General features: G+C 47.4%; 1 protein-coding gene across 3 annotated transcripts in view; it reads left to right on the forward strand.

Moving 5' to 3' along the window:
- BCAR3 (BCAR3 adaptor protein, NSP family member) overlaps positions 1 to 23,273 on the forward strand; it is a 153,637-nt gene that overhangs the window by 89,582 nt on the left and 40,782 nt on the right. The window contains exon 1 of one of the 3 annotated variants that reach the window (XM_019957033.2): positions 6,305 to 9,241. The exons of the other annotated variants lie outside the window; for them this stretch is intronic. Within the exon in view, the coding sequence (XP_019812592.2) occupies positions 9,158 to 9,241 (84 nt within the window). The 5' untranslated portion in view covers positions 6,305 to 9,157. Of the gene's footprint in view, positions 1 to 6,304; positions 9,242 to 23,273 lie in introns of those variants that run through there. 3 annotated transcript variants of the gene reach the window in all.

Raw genomic sequence — 23,273 nt, forward strand, 5'->3', positions numbered from 1 at the left:
AAAGCAGGAGACACAAGTTCAGTCCCTGGGTCAGGAAGATCCCCTGGAGAAGGGAATGGCTACCACTCTGGTATTCTTGCCTGGAGAATTAAGTGTTCAGTTTCCTGATTGGCTCTCACAACCATTACAAGTATGAGTACACATGCCATGGAGTAAAGGTTTTAAATGTAATAAACACTGTCTGCTATCTACATCATTTCCCCCGTGAATGTTGAGGATCAGAATCTACCAGGCTATGTCTCTAACTGTCACTGTCTATTCAGGATACTTACATAAAATGTTGGCATATGAATTCTAGGTTTTACAAAGATATTTTTGTTTTGATCTTTTCAAGTCCTATACTTGCCTTTCTCTAGCTTGTCTCCCTCCTGGTTTACTTATATGCTGGATATCCATTGCCTCCCAGCTTAATTATCAGATCCATACTGTTAACAGGGAAATTATAGGTGGGAGGTAGGGAGTGGTGCAGAGAGGCTAGGATCCCCCTGTAGAGTTTGACTTTGGAGAAATCCCTGCATCTCTTGTCACAAGTGGCCTAACCCTGAGGCTGGTGTGTTGTTCCTAGAGGATGGTCCAGGTGGGTTCCTGCTGCTCTTCCTGGTAACTGCCTTCCTCCACACTGTCCTCCCACCCCTCTGGGTACACACACAAGGCCAAGGGTTGTATTGTGCTTTGAATCACTGACAGAAAGAACCTGTTGTCTCCACGAGTGTTGACTGTCTGAGTGTCACTTCTAAGCTAGTAATAAGTACAGTCTTTCCGGTACAGCTCACCCTCCAAGTCGGCCTGTTCCTATAGAGAAATGGGCACAGTTGGCATCTCCATTTACCACAAAGACGGTCTTAGTGCTCCATTTATCAGCTTTGCTGCCTTCTGGCTTTTCTTAGATTCTGGCCTCAGTGTCCATCTGTGCATGTCCTGCCCTTTCCCATCAGTAATGACGAGGACCTCTGATCGGGGCTATTTCAGAGGAGACCTGCGTCTATGTTGCCGAGAATATCGGTCACTCGGTAGGAGGGAGAGGGCGGTTGCAGCAGCTATAGTTCTGCCTTTTGGGTTTGCACAAGATAAGATACTCCAGGCAACCAGGTGGTATCCCTGCTTCCATGAGCACGGCCGATAGAGCCAGCCATTCTGATTCATAGTCGTTTTAATTATTAACTCTAAGAACTTTTCAGTCTCACATGTGAAATGGAGATAATGTGTCTCCTAAGTGAGTGAGTCTAGTCGCTCAGTCGTGTCCGACTCTTTGCGACCCCATGGACTGTAGCCCACCAGACTTCTCTGTCCATGGGATTCTCCAGGCAAGAATCCTGGAGTGGGTTGCCATTTCCTTCTCCAGGGGATCTTCCTGACCCAGGGATCAAACCCGGGTCTCCTGTATTGCAGACAGACACTTTAACCTCTGAGCCACCAGGGAAGCCCATGTGTCTCCTCATGTGAGTATTAAACAGACACTATGGTAAAAGTTTTCTGTATGAATACTGGCTCTTGAGGACCTTGCATATTGGGTCATTGAAGGCTCCTTTGAGGAGCCCAGCTGAGAAGTGGAAAGATGTCACAGTCTAGTGGGAGGGACTGCATCCCAGAAGACTGTGGTTGGAGAGGGGCTGCTGAAGGTCACACTGGTAGCTATTCTGCATTTGCTAAGTATTTTGTGCAGACGGGCCCTTCTGCCAGCTGGGGGAAGGAGCTCTCCTCCTCTCGCAGGTATTTAAAGTCACTCCAACAGCGGAAAGGAAGGTGGCCCTGCTTGCCTCAGAGCTCTCTATCTCCTCTTACCAACTGCAGCCTTGCCAAGACTCGACTGCGCTCATGGTGATCAAGGGCAGGGGTGTTGTCTTTGCTCATGTCCATGATGACCAGGGTATCCATTGTACTCGTCTCTCTGTTAGAAAGTAGACCAAGTAAGACCCTCAGAGGCTACGTCTTTAAAAGCCACTAAAAGTCTTTGTGGATCAGTGAGGATTTTTAGGTCACATGACTCTTGGGTAAAACCATGGCCCCCTCCCCTGGTTGAACAGGTACTCATACAACAGTTTGTATACAATTTCCAATGGTTCATGGAAGCCCCCTCCCACTCCGAGGTTCAGAACTCCTGGTCTAGACTGGTTCTCATAGCTCTTTGGGCAGAATGCATAAATATCCAGCATGTCCCTCCAGTGATCCCCAGGATCAGTTTATGACTATGAAGAAATGATGTTTTCCTGCAGAAATAATTTGTTGAGGTGGCTGGAATTTGCTTGAAACCAGAGGAGAAGAGATTAATAAGATCACTTTCTGTTTTCTTGGCCAGTTCAAGGCAGGAATGAGGTGAGGTTGCCTGCACCTCTCACCTGGTGCCGACCCCGCCCTCTGCCTCAGCATTCCTGCCCTCTCAGGCATCCCTTGTGGCTGCTTCCTCCACTCAGAACCTCGGTAGCCTCTCTGAGGGGTGTGGCCTTGGAAGAATGCACTGTAACTCTGGTGATCCTGCCCTCGGGGGCTGGTGAGGAGGAGGTGCAGACAGCAGAATCGGAGGTGACCGAGAATGTCCAGAGAGAGCAGCGGGGTGAGGCAGGCACAGCATCCAAGGAAGGGCTGTTCCAGACACACTTCTAATTCTAGAAATGGTTGGCATCCATGTACCCAGTTACATGGGCTGGTAAAATAAGAAAGAGGCACATGGGAGATGGCCCTTCTGGGGACTCTAGATACATGTGGAAGGGTTGGTCTCAGGACAAGTATCTGGAAGGCCAGGCAGTAGGGGAGGTTAGAGGAGCATCAGGCAGGGCATCCGGGTGGGACAGAGGCTGAAGCCCAGCTCTGCAGTCAACCTGGTGTGGAGACAGTGGGAAAGGAGGGGCCCCGGGACCCCCACTCAGACTGGCTGGGACAGTGGTGGGACATGGAGAGCGTGGTAGTTGCGAGTGGACCCAGGAGTCCCCCTGGGTGAGGGCCAAGTGGGCAGATGCTGTGGACTCACATGCTGTGTGTTAAAACAAACAACTCCCCAAGTGACAGAGACTCTGCCATAGAAAATCATCTGAGCTATCTGAGCAAGTGTGATTCAAACCATATGTGCAGTTTTAATATGTGATCTTAAAATTTGAAGGCTAAAAAATATCTCACGGCTAAAGAAGCTCTAAACTCCTTCTCGTTGTTTCCTGGCCTTCAAGTCTTAAGAGCTACTGTGTACCAGCTGGGGCCAGTCAACGGCTCAGGCCTTTGCTGTCCACACTGTCCTTGCAGGGCATGGCTCCTGTAGCCTGCCCCTTGGGTTAGGGCCAGGAGACAGGATGCAGCTGGGTGTGTGCCCTGAGGGAGGAATGGTCTAGGGGTCCAGGTTTTGTGAGCCCTTCCTTTGGAGGGCAAGAAAGCACACACTGGCTGAGTGTCTGGTCTGTGTTGCCAGGCTCTTTATCTCCTATTTCACTTGATCCTCCAAAAAGAAAAAAAAAACCTGGTAAGTTGGAGGAGGAAACTAGGGCTCAGAGAGGTTAAGAAATTTCCCGTGGTTACCCAGCTTGCTAGTGGTACAACAAAGACCTGAACCCACCCTTGCTTTCCCTCTAGCCTGCCACCTCCCAGCAGCGCCTGACACGCGCTGTGTCCTGAAGCTGTTTCGGCAGATGCATTTTGCAGAAGTGCTTGTGAGAGGGGCGAGCCAGTGGCAGCCAAGGTGGGAGCCAGTGTGGCTGGATCTGGTTGGAGCCTTTGCGCATTCTGGCCATTTCCGCAGCACTCTGCATGGGGGTGGGGGATCTCTGAGGGGCTTTTGTGGTCTCTGTGAGTTGCTCGAAGGGGAAAGAGCAAAGCATCCAGCGAAGAAAGTCGAGTTACAGTGACAGGAGGACAAATGAGAGCTCTGCGTGCAATGCCCACACAGCGAGTGTAGGGTGGAAGGAAGCTTGGGAGGTGGGTGGCGGATCGTCTCAAATGAGTCAGACTCCCAGGGGTGTAAGGATGGGCTTCAGAGGGCAAGGAATCCCCTGAAATTGTATGTTAAACATCACAATATGTGCCTTTTGTTCTGAGAGGAGGGTCCATGGTTTTCATAGACTCTCAAAGAAGGCTGAGACGGCCAGAAAGTCTGAAACTGCTGTTTGAGAGGCTGGAATTACGCCTCGTGCATGTTCTTTTAATTTTCCCTAAATGCTAAAAATAGAAAGTTGAGCTTGCCTAATATAGGATTTCTGGGGGCGTGTCAGGAAATAGGTGATGGTGTTGGTGGAGGGATGTATGGGACAAGATTGTATGCAATGGTTCAAGAAGGCAGTCAGGGCTGGGTGCTCTCACCTGATGGTGCTTCACGTTATCAGTTATACAATTTCAGTACCTGTTAGAGAAACCAACTTTGTGGAGGGGACAGAAGACTCAGTAGAGAGAGAAATCTGTTTGTGAATACTGTCTCTTTGTTGATGTGCTGAGCGGATCAATACTGCTTCTGGATAGAGACCATTTCACAGCCATACTCTTTCATCCCCTGGAGGAATCTGAGGGAACCCTCAGAGAGAGATGTGCACAGCAGATGCTTGTAAATGCACCCTCTGTGTTCCTCTCTCTTTGCCGGCGACACACAAAGCAGCCCTAAGAACTCGACCGGCGCTTCCCGCCCTCCTCCCGCCAAGTCCAGTTTTCATTCCCTTTTGGAGTAGGAACTAAATCACGTTTGCCTATAGGAAAATGTGTTGAACTGTCTTTGGCATCTTGTGTAGCTGCTGAGTCTGGCGTGAGGAGGAGGTGACCTCTTCCTTGGGCCTCCTTCCTCAGTGGTTTCCCAGCTGTTCTCCTCCAGCCTTGTGGCTCCTATGGAGGGTGGGTGCTCCTAGACCCCTGGCCCCTCCCTGCCCCCTCGCCTCCTGGTTACTGTGATCAGAATCACGCAGACAGGCCAGTGCCAGGGAAGCAGGGCTGTTGATAAGCATGCCTCCTTCCTGCCCAGGGCTTCCCGAGCCCAGGAACGGGGCCTGCAGAAGGTGGCCTTGGGTCCTTAGGATTGGGCCAGTACAGGTTCCTCTTCCTGCTTCCACTACCCCAGGAGGAACGCCTTACACGCTAGCTCCTTAGGGCTGTCTTGGTTCACCGAGAGCTGGATCACTGGGGTTTAGTGGAGGCAAAAACCCAGGAGGGATAGATCTTTCCAGGGAGGTGAAGGCGTCTCAGCGTGTGGACTGCTGTTCATCTCTTGACTGATGTTCCGAGTGTGTCCCCCGTGGGCAGAGACCAGTCAGGCCTCATGCCTTGGACCAGTGCCCCCAGTCACAGCCTGCTGCCCATCTTGGGCAGTGTCACCCTACTCGGGACTGCTTGATAGTGACCGAGAACACCTTGGTGTGTGTTGTGTGTGAGGCTTGTTGCCTTGCTTCTGGGCTGGCCCCAGGGAGGGGAGGGGAGTGGAGGTGTGGGCAGCATTGTGTTCTCAGTGGCCCTGAAACAGGAAAAAGCAGGTCCCTGGCAGACATATCTTCCTCCTCAGAGACCTCGCCACCCCACCCCGCCATTCCATGTCAGAGAGGGCACCTACCTCACAGGGAGGCTGATCTTCTAGTGGGGACTGTGGCACTTGGGGAAAGGGACTCTGTTCACCTCTCAGTCCCTCCCAGCCCCAGGGCTGCTGCCAGCAAGAAACCTTGTCTGTGAAATATGACTGGCAGGCAGCTCCTGTTTCCATGGTTACTAAATAGGGCAGGTTCGTATTAGGGCTGCCCAAGGAAAGAATGGCTTGTGCAGGAGCTTTCCTCTGGTCTACTCTAATCCTCTCCCCAGATAGGATGGGCAGCATCTGACCTGAGATCATGAGTATTTTCTTCCAGGGTTCACCTGCCTGCCCAGCACTGGCTTTTTTTTTAAACAGGTGTTTTTCTTGGTGCTGAGTAGTGAATCTCCCAGGAAGCCAGAGGGGGCGCTAGAGAGCATGGTGGGTTCCCAGAGCTCTGTGTTGCCTGCTCCTGGCCTCCCACCTCTGTCAGTTGCTGGGGTTGCATTAGAGATGCTGACCCCTGTCCCCAGAAGGGCCTGGTGTTTAGAAAGCCCTGAATACAAATTTGGCTGGTCCTAAATCACATGTAGGAGATCAGCCCTGGGATTTCTTTGGAAGGAATGATGCTAAAGCAGAAACTCCAGTACTTTGGCCACCTCATGCGAAGAGTTGACTCATTGGAAAAGACTCTGATGCTGGGAGGGATTGGGGGCAGGAGGAGAAGGGGACGACAGAGGATGAGATGGCTGGATGGCTACTTTGGCCACCTCATGCGAAGAGTTGACTCATTGGAAAAGACTCTGATGCTGGGAGGGATTGGGGGCAGGAGGAGAAGGGGACGACAGAGGATGAGATGGCTGGATGGCATCGCCGACTCGATGGACCAGAGTCTGAGTGAACTCTGGGAGTTGGTGATAGACAGGGAGGCCTGGAGTGCTGCGATTCATGGTGTCGCAAAGAGTTGGACACGACTGAGCGACTGAACTGAACTGAATTGAAATCACATGTAGGGAATCATCAGACAATGACTCCCTGCCCCGGGTCACAAGCTGTTTTCATGAAGCTATGTGACAAGTTTAATTATAAGACATTAGAAGAATCTATTTGTTGATCAGATACTAGGTTCTGGCAAAAGCACAAGCTGGAGTTCCGGGTCCTTTCTCTGATGAGTGGCACACCATTCTGGTCCTCTGTTTCTTTGTAACTAGAATAGAATCATCATTGTGGGAAGAATGTGGGGGAATTGATCAGTGTGGATGGGAGACTTTAAAAGCATAACAAGTCAGTGAAGGGCACTTTACAAATTCATGCAATTATCATCTTTAGTTGCAATAACATCATGTTATTTTAGTCTCTCTCCTTGGCCTTTTCAAGAGGAAATTGATTAAAACTTGAGTGCTGCTTTAGAAATTATTTTTGGTGTGGAACAAAAAAAATAAAAAGTGCTTAGGAAACAGTTACCTAATAAGATTAGCTCATTCTTTAATCCTGACAGAACCAATTCTTTGTGCATTTTGGAGATGTTCTTTTTTTTGCGTAAACAGGGAAAACCTCAGGTGACAAGAGCTGCGATTCTGCAGTGACCTGCATGCCTTTTGTTGGCCCTGGAGCACCTGACTACATAATTCTGTGTAATTTATAAGTCTGAGTGTTTTTAAGTACATTTTCTTTCAGGAATGCACTTCATTCACGCTTTCTGGGAGTGGGGGTAGGGTATTGAAATTCAGAGGCTTTGGCTGACTAATCTCACTGAATTTCTGTTCAGGATTTAAGGAGCTGTTTCTCTTCTTTTTCCTGAGCTGAGAATAGTCCCTTTCTAGCCTTTTGGAGGAGTTTCTCACTCTGACAATGAGTTTCTTACTCATTCCAGCCAAAGAGGAATGGCAGGTGCAGACTGGACACCTTCCTGGTGGCTTTGGTCTGATGGATGAGTCGTCTCCACAGAACTGCTGGGGCCATGGGCCCTGGCCACTCATGTGGACTTATTACCCTTTGAACCCCATCTAGTGGAAATGAAGGCACACAGAGAAAATGCCTCCTCATAGGTTCAGTTCATAGACCTTGTGGGGACAGTATTGACCCACCAACTGAACCATCTCCAAGGGCCCCTGCAGCTCCAAACCCCACAAATCCTCCCAACCTTGGTATTTGCTTCCAAGGTCTCAGGTGGACTTCCTAGGACCCAGGGCAGCACATCTGAGCCCTGGAATCCTGGTGGGGGAAGGGGAGCAAGTGGAGGGACCAGAAAGGAAGTCAGCCCCCCTGGTTGTTCTGTGATGACAGCTCCATGCCCTTTTCGAGGTGTTTATTAGGCTGAACCTCTGCTCCTTCAGGGAAGTGTGAGGGCTGTCACTCTCCAGAGCCCTCATTCAAGTACAGGAGCTGCTCACCAGGCATCGAACAAACAATCCTCTATTTTTACAGGCTGACTTGACCTAGTCCAAAGGCCGAGGCCTCCTGAGGATTTGAGGCTAATCCTGTTGGTATTTCTCATACCTCCCTCATGCCTCATTTGATATTGTTCCTTTCTGGACTGAATAGGTTCTGTTTCTTCCTCATTACAAGTTTCTGCCTGTGTGAAGTTTTAGAAAGCTTCAGGACACATTCCATTTTTGAGTGGCCGAAGCCACAGAAAGTTAATATTTGGAACATAGGAGAGGAAGTGCTACAGGCAGAAATCTGGGTTTGATTAAAAAAAAAAAAGAAGAAGAATTGTTGGGAATCCACTATGACTGGAATGAAAGAAGAAAAGCAATTCTTTTCCGCTAAGGTGTCAAGGGGGCTCTTGGTAGGGATAAAGGCCTAAGAAGTGCTGGAGAATCACTCAGTGGTGTTAGATGCGAGGTTCATGCCTTGGATCTGGGTTAGGCAGGGTGAACAGTTACAGTGAAGTATTTAAAGTGAAGGAAGGGAGTGAGAAAAACAGTTGGGTCGAAAGAGGGCACACAGCCTGTCCCCCATCCTCCCAACAGACTGCTGCAGGGCCAGGTGGGGAGGGCAGGGCTGCTCAGGGTGTTTGCTGACAGACTTGCTAATTAAACACCAAAAGGCAATATTGCTTTGCCAATAGTGATGGCTGTGCCAGCGTTATCAGCTGCAAACTGGCTGCCCAGGAGCATCCTAATTAAAAATAAACAGTTCTGAGGGGTGGTCTGGGAGAGTCCCAGGTTTCTCAGGACTGCTAGGATCGCTCCCAGGGGAAAGTCACACCCAGGTTGCCTTCCCGTCCTTGTCTCAAAGGAGCCTCTCTCTCATCACGGAGTGGTGTGATGTGTGCTCCTTGAACTCCCACGTCCTGGGGTGACAGGCAAACAGACACAAGCTCTAGGAGCAGAGTGCCTGGTGCCTTCAGCCCTGGGGGAATAATGATTTCTGCTGGGTCTCTAAATTGAGGGGACAGCTAAAGCCCAAAGCCTCTTCTGAGAGAGGTTAGAATTTCATCAGAAAGTGAGTCTGGTCACATGAGGATTTCTGGCACCGAGTGCATGGCAGGCTGGACACCCGCCTGCCAGAATTGAGCGAGTGGATCGTATTGGCTTCAGCGAAGAGGGAAAGTCCCAGCCTGGCCTGGGAGAAGGAGCCGCTCACTCCTCCCTGCTCTGCACAGCTGCTGCGGCAGGACTGGGGTGTCAGCCGCAAGACCCATCTCGGTTAACCCTAAAGACAGTGTGTGGCCCAGGGACTGAAGACTGAAAGATGCCTAAGGAATGCAATGCCTTCCATGCCCTCTCAGCCGCTCTGTGCTGCTTCTATCACCGCAGGTCTTTCCTTGGAGTCAAGGTAGGTGTGGTTAGAAATAAGGTAGAGCTAAAGTTCTCTGGGAGGGCTTGAAAGCACTAGGAAAAGTTGGCAGCACACTGGCTCTAAAATCAGAGACACTTGCTCTGATGGATGGATCTTCACAAGCTCCTAGTGGTGAGCTTCCCTGCAAGCAGAATCGGGCCACGCGGAAGGGGACACCTTGTCTTGCTTAGCGAGAAAGCTCTGTTTTTCAGGAGACTTTCCATTTCCTTGGGCTGAAATTTTATACCAAAGTAGCTCAAGACTATTTTTTTTCCTTCTCTCTCTGTCTCTGCCTGTCTTCCCTTGTTCGTAATAAATGTGAGATGGCTGAGCCCCTCTCTTCACTTGCCCCGCTCCTCCCTTATGTCAACGACGTATAGAAGTACAAAAACCATCAAATATCTCCTTTCAAATTAAAGTCATGTTCCAAAACATTTTCTCATTCAGAACTGTTTTTTTTTTTTTACTGCTCCCGTTTTTAACCTTTGTTACAAGACATCAGTATCCAAGGTTTTGCGTAATATGTCAATGCACTATTTATTTTGATAAAAATATTCAAACAACCTCATTTGACTATTTCAAGACCAAGCCTCTGTTCTGTTGCCCACCTGTGACAACACTTAAGAATCCTGTTTGGTACAGGCTGTTGTTGATCTGGGCGCTTGTCTGCTTTGGGAAAATCCTGTTGGCCCTGGCAGGACTGGGGACCTCATTTATTCATGGGAAATAGGAATAAGAAAGCTCTCAAGGAATTCTTCCCACCCTGACAGCAGAGCTCCCTCTCCTGAGGGACCGACTTATTCGGTGCTGTTGAAAAAGCTACAACAGGAGAATTTAACAGGAAACCCTGTTAAAGGCAGAAAGAGCCCTTTGTAGAAAAGTATACACTGAGAAGAGGAGAGGCTTCTTCATATCTTACTGCCCTTTTGGAGTGTTCAGAGTAGATTTCTAACCATTCTGCAAAGTTCGTTTCTGTCTCTTTGTCAGGGGATTTGAAGGAGAGTGAGTAGTCATAGGTTAAAAGTGTTTCCTCCCGCATTTGAAAGCGCCTTTCTATCCTGGAGCCCAGTGGGGGTGATGAGGACCATGTGGTTTCTGGCCTAAATATGGATCGTTCTGGTGTGGGGCAGATGAAGTCATGCCATTAACAGTATTTTAAAGCTGTCAGAGATAGACCAGGAGGTCCCAGAGGGAATCGTGCACGTCAGGGATTGGCAGTAGGTTTACCCTCTAATAGAAGTCCTCCCATAAGCCAACGTCTGCTAATTCAGTAAAGTGCAACTCAGCATTTGGTATATTAGGAAATAACCCATAAGTATCTAGTCTGGATGGTGAGATTCTGTTTGGAGACCCCTGTTCCTCTGCAGTTATTTCCTCCAGGACCAGGCCACAGTAACATGGGGCTGCTCTTGTTCATTTGCTAAGTCGTGTTCGACTCTTTGCGACCCCATGGACTGCAGCATGCCAGGCTTCCTCTATCCTCCCCTATCTCCAGGAGTTTGCTCAAATTTGTGCCCACTGAATTGGTTATGCCATCCAACCATCTTATCCTCTGTTGCCCCCTTCTCCTCCTGCCTTCAGTCTTTCCCAGCATCAGAGTCTTTTCCAGTGAGTCTGCTCTTCACATCAGGTGGCCAAAGTATTGGAGCTTCAACTTTAACATCAGTCCTTCCAATGAATATTCAGGGTTGATTTCCTCTAGGATTGACTGGTTTGATCTCCTTGCTGTCCAAGGAACTCTAAGAGTCTTCTCTAGCACCATAATCTGAAAGCCTCACTTCTTTGGTGCTCAGCCTTCTTTATGATCCAGTTCTCATATTTGTAACTGTCCTCTGGTTTCCCCACCACGGTCACTCCTGGTGACTGACTGTTGATGGAAACACCTTCCTTCCCACCTGGGCTTCCTCTCCCACCCCTAGTTTGTAGCATCGTCATAGTCCAGGGAGGGGGCCTGATCTGCTCACTCACCAGAACCTGAAACCTTCAGACTCAGCTCAAGGTTCCCCATGGACCCTTGTTAAAACAAGCATTTCCCTGTCTTGTTTTACTTAGTTACCTGGGAAAGAAAACGCCCCTGTGTTTAAATCCCTCCTCCTGCCAGTGTTGCCCCAGAGATAATGCTGCATCGCTTTATTGACTCCCACTTTAATTAGGGGTTTCAGGTCCTGCCACTCATAATTAGTTTCTGTTGTAATTAGAGTTTCAAAATTAAATTGGGATTGATTGCCTGATAGCAAAGCGGAAATAAAGCTCCAGTTCTTGACCATGGATGCTGCTTCTCTTGGCATGAATTTCTCATACCAAAAATAACACTGCAGTAGCCATGGTAACTTTCCATTTGGTCTAATCCATATCATCTCTGGAGAAAGTAGAATGTTATTAATAGTGTTTGTTGTATGGGAAGAAAACTAAAAATATAAAAGCTCCTTCATCACATAGGAGACCAAACACACAGGCGCTTTCAGGGAATAAGATTTTATTTGCAGAGATGATGCAGAATTTCATTTGTGTTTAAGGGCCTCATGTGGACTTGTATAGACATGTCCTGGAAAGGAATTAATTGGGAGGCCAGGAGTGAGAGGAAGTCAAGGATATGCAGGCATTGCTGGTGCTCACAGAGTTGAGGCTATGTCAAGGGTCATGGCTTTAGCAGCCCAGAAGGGTTCACATAAGGCACTCATTTCACAAAAGACTACTGCCTCTTGGGTAAGAAAAGGAAGGGATGTTTTTGCTTATACCCAGTGGAAAAGAGTTCGCCGTGAAGATATTCCAGATCCATGACATTAGTAGAGCACATTCGAGTTTGAAAATCCCCAAATGTCAAATATTGTAGCCTTTTCATGTGTAAGCACTCTGTTAGGTGGGGCAGGGGGTGATTAATGACAGTTGAGGCAGGTTCCTGCCTTTGAAGGACTTCCCACTAGAGCGTTAGTCTACAGAGTCATTTGTTCCATTTGCAGAAGGCTTTCTGAGTTCCTTCACTAGTTATCTCACTGGGGTCTCAAGGCAAGCTGAGTCACGCAGGGCAATCGTTTATCTTTTTCCACAGGGGAGAGGCCGAGGCTCAGAGAAACTCCCTGCCCTAGAATCGTTTACTGGAGAACCAGGAGTAGAAATCAGGTTTCTGTGGCCTCAAGCCCAATGTCCTGTCTCCAATACTGTGCATGCTAAGTCACTGTGGTCATGTCTGACTCTTTGCGACCCCATGGGCTATAGCCCACCCAGTCCCTCTGTCCGTGGAATTATCCAGGCAAGTATATTGCAGTGGGTTGCCATGCCCTCCTCCAGGAGATCGTCTCAACCCAGGGATCAAACCTACATCTCCTGTAGCTCCTGCATTGCAGGAAGATTCTTTACCGCTGAGCCATCAGGGAAGCCTTCTCCAATACCGTAGGAAGACCATTGAATGTGGAACAAGGTAATTTTGTCCCAGATAGTACTTCAGTTAACAGTTCAGAAAGAATAGCGTGAACCTCAGCTTTTCAGGAGAGACTTCAGGGAGACACAAAACTGGTCTTCACATACTAGGTCTCCCTCCTGGGGCAGTGGCAGGGCCACCTTTCTGTCCATAGAGAACTGCAGAAGGAACTGGGGGAAGCACAATAGAGCCCGCTTCTGGGACTGGCCATGGGGACAAGCCCCCATTTCTTCTGGCCCCTCGTGTCTCTGATTCTCCTTGCATGTAGGCAGGGGAACAGGAGCTGAAACTTGCCAGCATATCAACGGCTGCTCCTGAGGAAGGTAGGTGTGATTGTACAAGAAACTTCAGGGGAACCAGAGACAGGAGTTAACCTTGCAAGTGCAGAATTTGTTGTTGTTCAGTCACTCATCCTGTCTGACTCTTTGCAACCCCAGAGACTGCAGCACACCAGGCTTCCCTGTCCTTCACTATCTCCTGGAGTTTGCTCAAACTCATGTCAATTGAGTCATTGATGCCTTCCAACCATCTCATCCTCTGTCGCCCCCTTCTCCTCTTGCCCTCAATCTTTCCCAGCATCAGGGTCTTTTCCATTGAGTCAGTTCTTTGCATCAGGTGGTCAGAGTATTGGAACTTCAGCTTCAGCATCAGTCCTTCCAATGAATATCCAGGGTTGAGATTTCCTTTAGGATTGACTGGTTTGATCTCCTTGCAGTCCAAAGGACTCTTTAAGAGTCTTCTCCAGCACCACAATCCAAAAGCATCCGTTCTTTGGTGCTCAGCCTTCTTTATGGTCTCTCACATCCATACTTGACTGCTGGAAAAACCATAGCTTTGACTATCCAGACCTTTGTTGACAAAGCAGTGTCTCTGCTTTTTAACACGCTGTCTAGGTTTGTCATAGCTTTTCTTCCAAGTAGCAAGTGTCTTTTAATTTCACCTTTCTGAACACCAACAGGGAGGCTGGAGTAGGGAATCAGAGGATAAATGAATCAGTAAGTCTCAGCTAACCAGTCACTAAGTCCAGTGGCGCTGGTCTAGTCAACAAGAAGTTATTGTTAGAAGGCAGTGGATTTTAAGCATAAATGTTCCCATACGGAGGTGTGACTGTCTTTGTAGCCACGAAGTTCCGTGTAGTGGGAAGTGCTTAAATCATGGTATTGCATTTTGCTTTGTTTTAGCTCATTTCCCTTATCCCTGAAAAAAGTATCCAGAGCCTCTCTATGAATATACATTATAGCCTGAGGTCTCTCAACTGCCCATCCTTGGAGAGTTGGGTCCTCAGAGCTTGCTTTCATTGGGAGCTGCCTTTCTGTGTCAGAGTGAGCACGATGGAGGGAAGGTCCTGCTCATTGTCCCCGTGGCCCATCTCTTGTCTGTCTGCCATTGTGACCACGTGCATACTGCTGATACGTCCCAGTGTTGACGGTAGCCTCAGTTGCCTTTGTCGTGGGGCTGTTGCACCGTCAGCACACGCTGTGCGAGGTAGAAAAAACCACTGGGGAAACGTCTAAGTGACTCAGCCCCTGCTTGTGGTGGTTGGTAGTTGCTCATTTATCTCTCCTGCCCTCCAAAGGAAGAAAGGGGAAAAAAAAAAAAAAAGCCTAGCACAGCTTTTTTAAAGAAACTAAATGTATTCCCTTGGCATCTGGAGGCTGCGGGAATCTGGTTTCAGTACCAGGGGAAGGACATGCCTGACAGAGGCTGGGTCCCAGAGCCCCCTGCACCACAGACCCTGGAGCTTGGATCCTGGCCGAGACCTTTGTTTTTGTTGGAGAGACGTGGGTGGGAAGCAGACCTGAGACTGGGATCCTGGGAAAATTTTGTTAGTGGGCCAGTACCTCCAGGACAGCAGATAGATGAGGCTGTGCCTGCCTCTGGGGAGGATGCTGGTGAGTGGGGGTGCTTGGGCCACAAAAATCATCACGCACCATGTGCGAGCGGGCAGTACACGGAGGGCTCAGGCCTCTGTGCTGGGTTTAAAGATGTCTTCAAAGACAGGTGTGGGGCCTTCCAGCTGATGCACATTTTGGACATCCCCGGGGGCCGTAGAGGAGACTTGGGCTGTCCTGGTGGGGAGAGCTGGGGAGTGCCTCCTGGGGTGGACACTCCTGTAGCATCCCTGACCACATCTGGATTTTCAGGGCGTGTCCACAGCCCCAGAGCTACTGTTGGGCTCTGGCTCTGGCCATGAGAATGTCACGGCCTATTTTTCTAGCTTATGAAAGAGCTATGATCAGTCTTTCAGTTTGTGTGGAGAACTCTGCCCAGTGTCCACTCTAATATGTGTGCATTTTTACAAAAGCACATGTACACAAAGAACCAAAAAGCTAGCATTGTTTAATTCTAGTTTAATTCTAGTTGGGATTTGAGGGACCACTGAGCCAACCTCCCACTCAGAATTCATCTACTCTCCCCACCTCCATGCCCAGCATGTGTCTCGAGGGCCTGTGGGTCCTGGGGAGACAGTGAAAGTTTCTGTCCTAAAGGAGCAATTCTGTGTCTGGCCAGGGACATGGACATGCAGGCAACTCTCTCCAAGGTGCATGGTGATGCAGAGGCAGGGAGAAGTCACAGCACAATGTGAAATGCTGGGCAGAGGGATTAACCCAATTTGGGGTCAGGGAACCTCCCGGAGGTGGTAACACTGGGCAAGTCTTAAAGGAGGAAGACACCCCCGGGAGAAAAAGAACATCAACCCGGGACTTCAGGCTGAAGCTAAGGAATGGAGGGAGATGAGGCCAGAGAAGAGGCCAGCACACAGATGGCACAGGGCAGTGGGGAGCCAGTGCACACTCAGAACGGGGAGTGGGTGAAGGTTGGGTGCCAGCCTCCCGTATCAGGATGAGTTTAGGGAGCTTAACCAGAGTCTCCCCTGACTCATGCTGTTGTCCTTGAAGCCTCCCATCAGCTCTGCTTGTCCTTGCTCAGCTCACTCATATTTTCCTCCCTCCAGCTTCTCTTTAAGCCTGTTTCTAACACGCATAATAAGATCCTGTTTCTAACTCCACAGCAGCAGCTCAGACCATCAGGCAGGATACTTTTCCGTCCCCACTGCTGCCCCCACAAGCTGCAGCTCTATCCGTGTCTGAATCCATGATTCTCACTTCCTGCCTGCATCCTCTGAGGATGAAATGTCCCTCTCCCAGACCAAGGCCCGCCCTGCCACCTGTGCCCATGACCACCCCCTTTCCCAAAGAATCCTCAGGCACCTTCAGTCTGTCCCTTTTTACCAGCACTTTCCCCTTAGCTCCAGTCTTCCCTATTCTAAAAATAATCACCATTTCGATGTCTTCTTTCCTGGTCCCTGGCTTCCTCCATCCAGAGAGCTGGTTAACACAGTCTCTGCCTCACTTCCCATTGGCCACTCAGCCCCCTTGACCGGACCAGCGGCCTGTCCTTGCCAAGTCCGGTGGCTGCTGTCCAGTTCTGATGCTATTAGAACTCTCTGCTGCACTTGGCACTGTTGGCCATCCCTTCCTGGAAGTCTGCTCTCAACCTCTAGGACAATGCACTCTGCTTATTTCTCCTAGATCCTTCCCGACCCATCATACTGTGGGGTTATGGACTCAATGTTTGTGTCTGCCACCAACCCCCCCATTCATGTTGAAACCCTAACCCTGATCATGATGGTATTAGCAGGTGTCCCCTTTGGGAGGTGATTAGGTCAGGAGGGTGGTGCTTTGATGATTGGGATTAGTGCCCTTATAAATAAAGGGGACCCAAGGGAGCTCTCTTGCCCTCTCCACCTCCACCATGTGAGGACACAGCAGGAACATGGCCATTTATGAACTAGGATGCACTCTCATCAACCACTGAGTCTGCCAGTGCCTTGATCTTAGACTTTCCAGCCTCCAGTAACTGTGAGAAAGAAATGTTTTGTGCTTATGCCACTCAGTCTGTGGTATTTTTCTTACAGGAGCTAAAAGGGACTAAGACACCTGTCCTTCAGCTTCTCTTTCTAGCCTGCCTCTTAAAAGCCAGTGTCCCCAGCCTTCTTCTCATATTCCCTCTGTAACTCATATCTTGGGGGGCATTTGAGACAGCACACCCCCTCTGCATTGAGGATTCTCAAGCCCTTCTCCACACGGGGTGAGCCGCTCCATCCAGACAGCTCCGGATGTACATCTTCCTCCGCAGACTTGATCCCCGCTCGTGCTTCTGCGCTGGAAGTTGGTGGCTCAGTCATCTTCCAGTAGCTCCCATGTCTCTTCTCCCTCTTCATCTTCCGTGTCTAATCAATTATAAGTCTTCATGACTTTACTCCTAAACTCTTGTCTCATGTGCCCCTTCCTCCTTTCTCTGCCACCAGTACTGTACTAGTCCAGGTCTCATTGTCTGTTTTTAAAAAATACCATTTTATTTTGAAAATTTACAGGTCTTGGTTGCAGCACGAGGGATCTTTCGTTGTGGAGTGTGGGCTCCAGAGCACATGGGCTCTATAGTTTGTGGCACGTGGGCTTATTTGCCCCGACGTTATGTGGGATCTTAGTTCCCCAACAAGGGATCAAACCTCCTTCCCCTGCACTGGAAGGTTGATTCTTAACCACTGGACCACCAGGAAAGTCCCTAATTACCTGTTACTGCTTGGAATTCTGCAGTAACTTCCTAAGTGGTCATCTGGCCCTGAATCTTCATAGGAGATCATTTCACTACCCTTCTATTTGACATTTCGTGAGACGGGAGGCATACTGTACCCTCAAGGAAATACATCCCCACATTTGAAAACTCTAATTACTAGAAAGTTGTTCTTTGTGTTGAGTCAGAATCTGTGCCCTGCAATATTCAGCTATTATTATTCTTCAGTGAAATGGTGTAAACCCTTCAGATGCGTGCTTTTCCCCCTCGAGCATGTCTATTTGAGGCCAAATTAGTTGGTATGAATAGACACCTAGAAATAAGACAGGAGGGAGTCTGGATTCATTTCTCTATGGAGTTGAACCAAGAATATGTGACCTGTCATCTTAGGATGAGAACACCTCAAACCTGTGTATATGTCAATACCTCATGTTCCCCACGTCATTTCTGTACAGACTAAACATGTTTAGTTCTTTGTATATTTTGGGGGACTTGGATTCTAGTTTTCAGGCAATCCTTTACTGCAAAAGTCTAAGCGAGTCACGAAAATTCACGGCCTTGGTCATGTTTTCTTTTGTGAGATATAATTATTCTTGCTACCTCTTTAACTTCAAGGACATTGTATGATTCATGAGATATGAGTTGTATTGTATCAGGTGTCTTCTCCCTCTAAGTCCAGCTACTGTTTCCCTGATCCTGCCCATGACATCTAACATGGTGTTTGTATTAAAAAAAAAACACAAAAAAAACTTATTAGATGAGTTATGTGGGTGTCAAGACCTTTGAATTCCTCTGAGAGAAATATATACCTTTAAAGTGGCATGCATGTGACTTGTATATTGGAAACCATAACCATAATGTTGATGCTTGGCCAAAACCCATTTTGTGATGAATCATTTAGTTCTCCTGAAAACCTACTATATACTTAGCTCTGATATATAATGCACTTTTTGAGACAGTTGTTAGTCATGTGCTATTTTGGAAAGAGAGAATTTGGAAAGTCATTTATTCCACACCCCACACTGAAAGGCTTTCTGAGTCTTTGAATTTTTCTCCATGTGTTTGGTATATCTCACTTTTCTGCCAGTTACATCTCCTAGTGTCTTTCAGTCACAATGCATTTTGTTTATTCAGTAATGCCTCATTCATTTGAGGTGAAGTAAGGAAAGGATAGAATTTGGGTTTGGGGTTTGTTTGTTTTTGTAAAGGATTGTATTTGAATTGATTTTTATTTTCTGATATTCTTATTTAAGAGCAAATAGGGCATCCATTTGGTGTACGGCTGTGTTCCAGGTGACCCATAATTTGAGTTAAGATGTTGAATTAACAAGCTTGAATTACCAGTGGTAAGCTTTCTGGTTTGGCTCTCTCTGCATCCTGACCTCTGGTCAGTTGGTCTCCAAATCCTTATCCTGGGTCTGCCTTAGCCAGGGAAGTCTGTTTTTCATTCTCCATAGATGTTAACAAAGCACTACTCTTACTGAATGGAACCTCACTGCCAGACTGAGCGATTAATATTTCACTTGCATTGTCTCATTTAGCCTGTGTGCCAACCCTGTGAGAAAGGGGGTTATTATCAGAAGTCACTTGAGGACATGGTTAAAGGCAGCAAAGCAGTTTAGAGGTGGTTTTCATCAGTGGAACTGGTACTCGACTTTTATTTGAAGCCCTTCATATCACTGACCCAATAAATGATTAAGTGCAACCAGGGACCTCCAGCCTTCATTGTAAGTGTGGGCACATCCGACTTTTCACCAGGAGGAACCAGAATACAGGGCTGCCGCACGGGGGTTACTTGGATGTCTGCTCCAGGAAATCATCATCTAAATTTGATCTAGAGGCGAGGGTACCCGCCGCAGCTTTCAGCAGGGCCGGATGTTAACAAATGGCCTGTTGAAAATCTCATCGTGTTTCAGTGTATCTATTACCAGAGAAAGGTGAGACCCCCTTGGAGCTGAGCACTGAGTGAGCCCCTGAGTAAATAATGTTTTGTCAAAAGGGTGAGAAACGTGATGGGCAAACCCACTGGGCTGGGTTGTGGGGGCTGGTGTGGAGCTCTTACAGTGTAGTGAGTGCATAGGGCGAGTCCTTTCACTTGTGAGTAACCTTTTGAAGGAAGGAAGAGACATTTTCTTGTTGGATGTGCTGCATTCTGTCACACTTAGAATTCCTCCTGCCGTTTTCAGACCGAAATCAGTCTCTTCAGTGAGAAATAATTTTCAATCCCTTGGTGTTTCATCAAAATGAAATTGAATTTCAAAAGCAATAGCTTCATGATCTAGCAGGATGGGAAGGTGTGGGGGGAGAACCTTGCCCAGAGAATGATTGGGGATAAAAGGCAACAGGAGTTTAACATCAAAGGGAGCCGTGGGTACCAATCAGAATGATTCTAGTGTAATTAGTTTGGAATGGAGGATTAAGTTACTGCTGCCTGCTTAGTGGGTACGCTGCTTTAAGGCTCCAGTCTGCACAAATTAAAATGAAAGCAATCTTTTTCATTTACACACATGGAAAGCAGAATTTTAGTGGGAATTTCTCAGAACCTTGATAAGCCCAGAGGTCCACAGCTATCCTCTTCACGTTTCTTATTCATGGTTTCTGAGCCTCTTTTGATAAGGTTTGATAATGAATAAAATGAAATCTCTTGGACTGGGGCTGCGGGATGGGAGGGTGTTGTTGGCATTTTCCTTTCTGTGTTAAGAATCTGATGACCCCTGTTTCATCCTTTGTCTGTGAAAAGGAAGATCACCCAGAGTGAAAAAAAATAAAGGCATCTTAATTTAACAGCAAATTGCAAATCCGTTTTTAATGGCACTGGAGGATCTGATGTAAAGTGTGATAAATTACTCAGGTTTAATTATAAAATGGGAAAACAGCATCAAAACCCATCTGTAGAATCTTTGCTGAAGATTAGATTCTTTCTAGGTTTTAGAAAAGAGAAATTTGTATCACCCAGGAACTTGAACATTAGCATCAAATTAAGTGAAGTGTTTCAGAAATCTCTTTGCCACTGATCCCTTTCTCAGAAGGATCCAGGGGCCCTCGCTGACCTCTAATAAGACAGAGAACACTGAGAACTTCAGCAGAACATCATGTGATTTATTGCTGTACATTCCCTTCAGATGTCTTGTCTCCTCAGAGAGGCCGTAAGCCCAGGTCAGGCCATGGGGTATTTCTTACTCACATCTGCGTCTCCCTTCCAATCTAGCCTGGGAGGAGCACAGTGGACACTCCGGAAGTCCTTGAGCTTCATTGAAGGCACAGTGTTCCAGTGACTATCAAGTTCTTAAGACTACCTGATTGTTTCTGCAGAACTCTGGCCAATAGGATGAAGTATGTGTGGGTTAGGAAGCTGCCCCCAAAGACTGCTTCACTGAGCTTTAATCTCAGGATTGAGAAGAGTGGGCTCAGAGGCAAGGGGCCTAAATGAGACCATAGACCCCCATTTGTCAAGAGCCCAACACCAAACAGGCGGAGAGGCCCCTGGGACAGCCCGGGGCCTTTCCCTCCTAGCTTGTAGCATACTTTTGTGTGAATTAGAATAAGGCGCCACTTCCCCGAGACACTCTATTGCCATCTGCTGGGCAACAGTTGTGTACAAATTTTCGATGGTTGTGCATGAAGGGCCCCTCCTTAGATATGTTCCTGTGTTGCACATGTCCCTGAGCCACTGGCCACCACTGTGTGCCCACCACTGTGTGCCCACCACTGCGCTGGGCCAGGCCGAAATGCCCAACTGCCCATGCCACTCTTTGCTTTACCTACCAAATAGGAGACTTAAAATTTGAATTTAACATTTCTTCTCTTTGGACTTTTAGTTGCAAAATTAAGTGTTCTCTTAAGTAGAGACTTTGGTTTTAGTCAGTTATTAGAGTAAGAAATTGTATTTGTCTAACCTAGCACCCCAATGGGAAAAGTTGGATTAGTAATTCAAGCTTTTCTTCACTTATCTTTGGATTCTAATAAAATATTTCTGGGCAAGCCATGAAAGCCAGCAAGTGTCAATCAAAGGTGACCCAGAAACCAGTATATGAATTGTTTCATTTCAAGGTCTTAGGATTGCCACAAACACCATCCCGTTTCTTCCCATTCTACCTCGGATTGAAACAGCTGAGGGTTTGTACTAAAAATTGTTGGGCCTGAAACTGGTGGAGAAGTGGGTTTTTGTTTTTCAGGCTGTGGTTATGGTTAAGAGTGCAGAAGTAATTGGGATTTATTCATTCCGTGCCTTCATGATCAATTTATGCTGGTTTTCAATGGTAAAAATACCAGTTGGATCTCTGAAAGCCCTTGATATACTTTGGAATGTGGTTATAAACTGGCCCACTGCTTAAAATTCAGCCCAAAGCAGTGGTTCAAAGGTGCTGAGTTTCTGAAATCTCCAAAGTATCTTATTTTTAGGTGGATTTACTTTATAAGACAATCCTTGGTGAGGCTTCAGAATCCTCCAGTAAAGGTGATCGACAGTGTCGTTTTTCCAAGGTGGGGGAGCGCCACCTCTTCGTGTGTCTAGCGTTTGTTAGGGATCCGCATGGTGCAGCCATCACATCATCACGTGCAGGAGTTCAGCGCATTTCAGATGAGGGTCTGTTTACCTGGACGCCTGTGTTGCCCTGGCTCCAGCCAGCTTATGGACAGTGCATGGCATACCCAGAGGGGTTTCTCACCAGCCCATCAGAGGACATGGTCTTTGCTCAGAAATGAGACCAGTTTTACTTGCAGTGAGACTGATACTTTTGTTTGTGATCGTAATTTCTGGATGAGACTTCTGGAGAAATGTGACCTGTGGAGTTGTTTGGTTGAACCTGACGAGCAGCCTGGACTGTTGTGGATCTCTCCCTCAGCTGAGAAAATCATCCCTGTGCAGAAGAAAGAGACTTTTGTTTGGGAGCCTGATAGCTTTCTGGCTGTTGTGGTCTGATGTTCTAAACTAGGATAGAATAGCCCAGAAACTCCCTCCCTCCCTCTTCACTCCCTCGCTCCTCTTTTCTTGTGCACATTCCTGTCCATCCTCCCTTTTTATCTTAAGTCAGTTCCCAACCTTGATCATAGAATGAATGACTAGAAAATCATCCCAATCTTAAAAATTCAACAAAAAAACATGTTGATGACTAAGCCGCTTGGGCCCCACAGGACATGTCATCTCTATACCAGGACCCCTCAGCCCTCGCACAAAACACACAACTTCCCTGCACACTCAGGCTGCTTCCCTGTCCTGGGTGCTATGGACGTGTGACTGGCTGGAGTGACTGCATGTGTGTGTTCATACGGAGACACATGTCACCAAGGGACGGTGCCTTTTTACAGGTGCTCAGCGTCACTCTGCACAGATGGAAGCATTTAGTGGCACTCAAAAACCCAGCAACTATTAACTTGGAACTGAAATGAACAGAATAAACACACCTACACCTGAGTAGAAATTGGTAGTTTCAACTCTTAGCTTTTTTACTCCATTAGAGCTAAATTCTCAAAGACCAGATATCTCTAAAACCTTCTGATGGATTGTATAATTCTTTTAAAAAAAAATTCTTTAGTGGGTGAAGCAACTCTATTTTTGTAGCTAAGAGGCATCTTTAAAGGGGCTTCAAATTCTACATTGTTCCATATGAGTATATACTATATGCTAGGCACACTGCCAGGTCCTTGTTTTTTTTTTAAAAGCCAGGTACATGAGGTCAGGTAGCCCAGTGAAGTGGGTACTAAAACCCCCAGATGTAGACAGATGCAAGTAAAGAGAAGTCTAGAAAGGTGGCCAAGATCATCTGTTCTTTTTTTTTCTTCCAGTTTTATTGAGATATAATTGACATACAGAACTATATAAAGTGTACAGCATAATGATTTGACTTACATACATCATGAAATGATTATCACAGTAAGTTTAGTGAACATCTATCATCTTGTGTATATAAAAAATAGAAAAAATGTATTTGTTCTCCTTGTGATGAGAACTCAGGATTTACTCTCTTAACATACGTGTTAACATTTGTAACATACACGTGTATGTGTTCAGTCACTCAGTCGTGTCCAACTCTT

This window comes from Bos indicus, chromosome 3 (assembly GCF_029378745.1).
Source record: "Bos indicus isolate NIAB-ARS_2022 breed Sahiwal x Tharparkar chromosome 3, NIAB-ARS_B.indTharparkar_mat_pri_1.0, whole genome shotgun sequence".
Classification (NCBI taxonomy): domain Eukaryota; kingdom Metazoa; phylum Chordata; class Mammalia; order Artiodactyla; family Bovidae; genus Bos; species Bos indicus.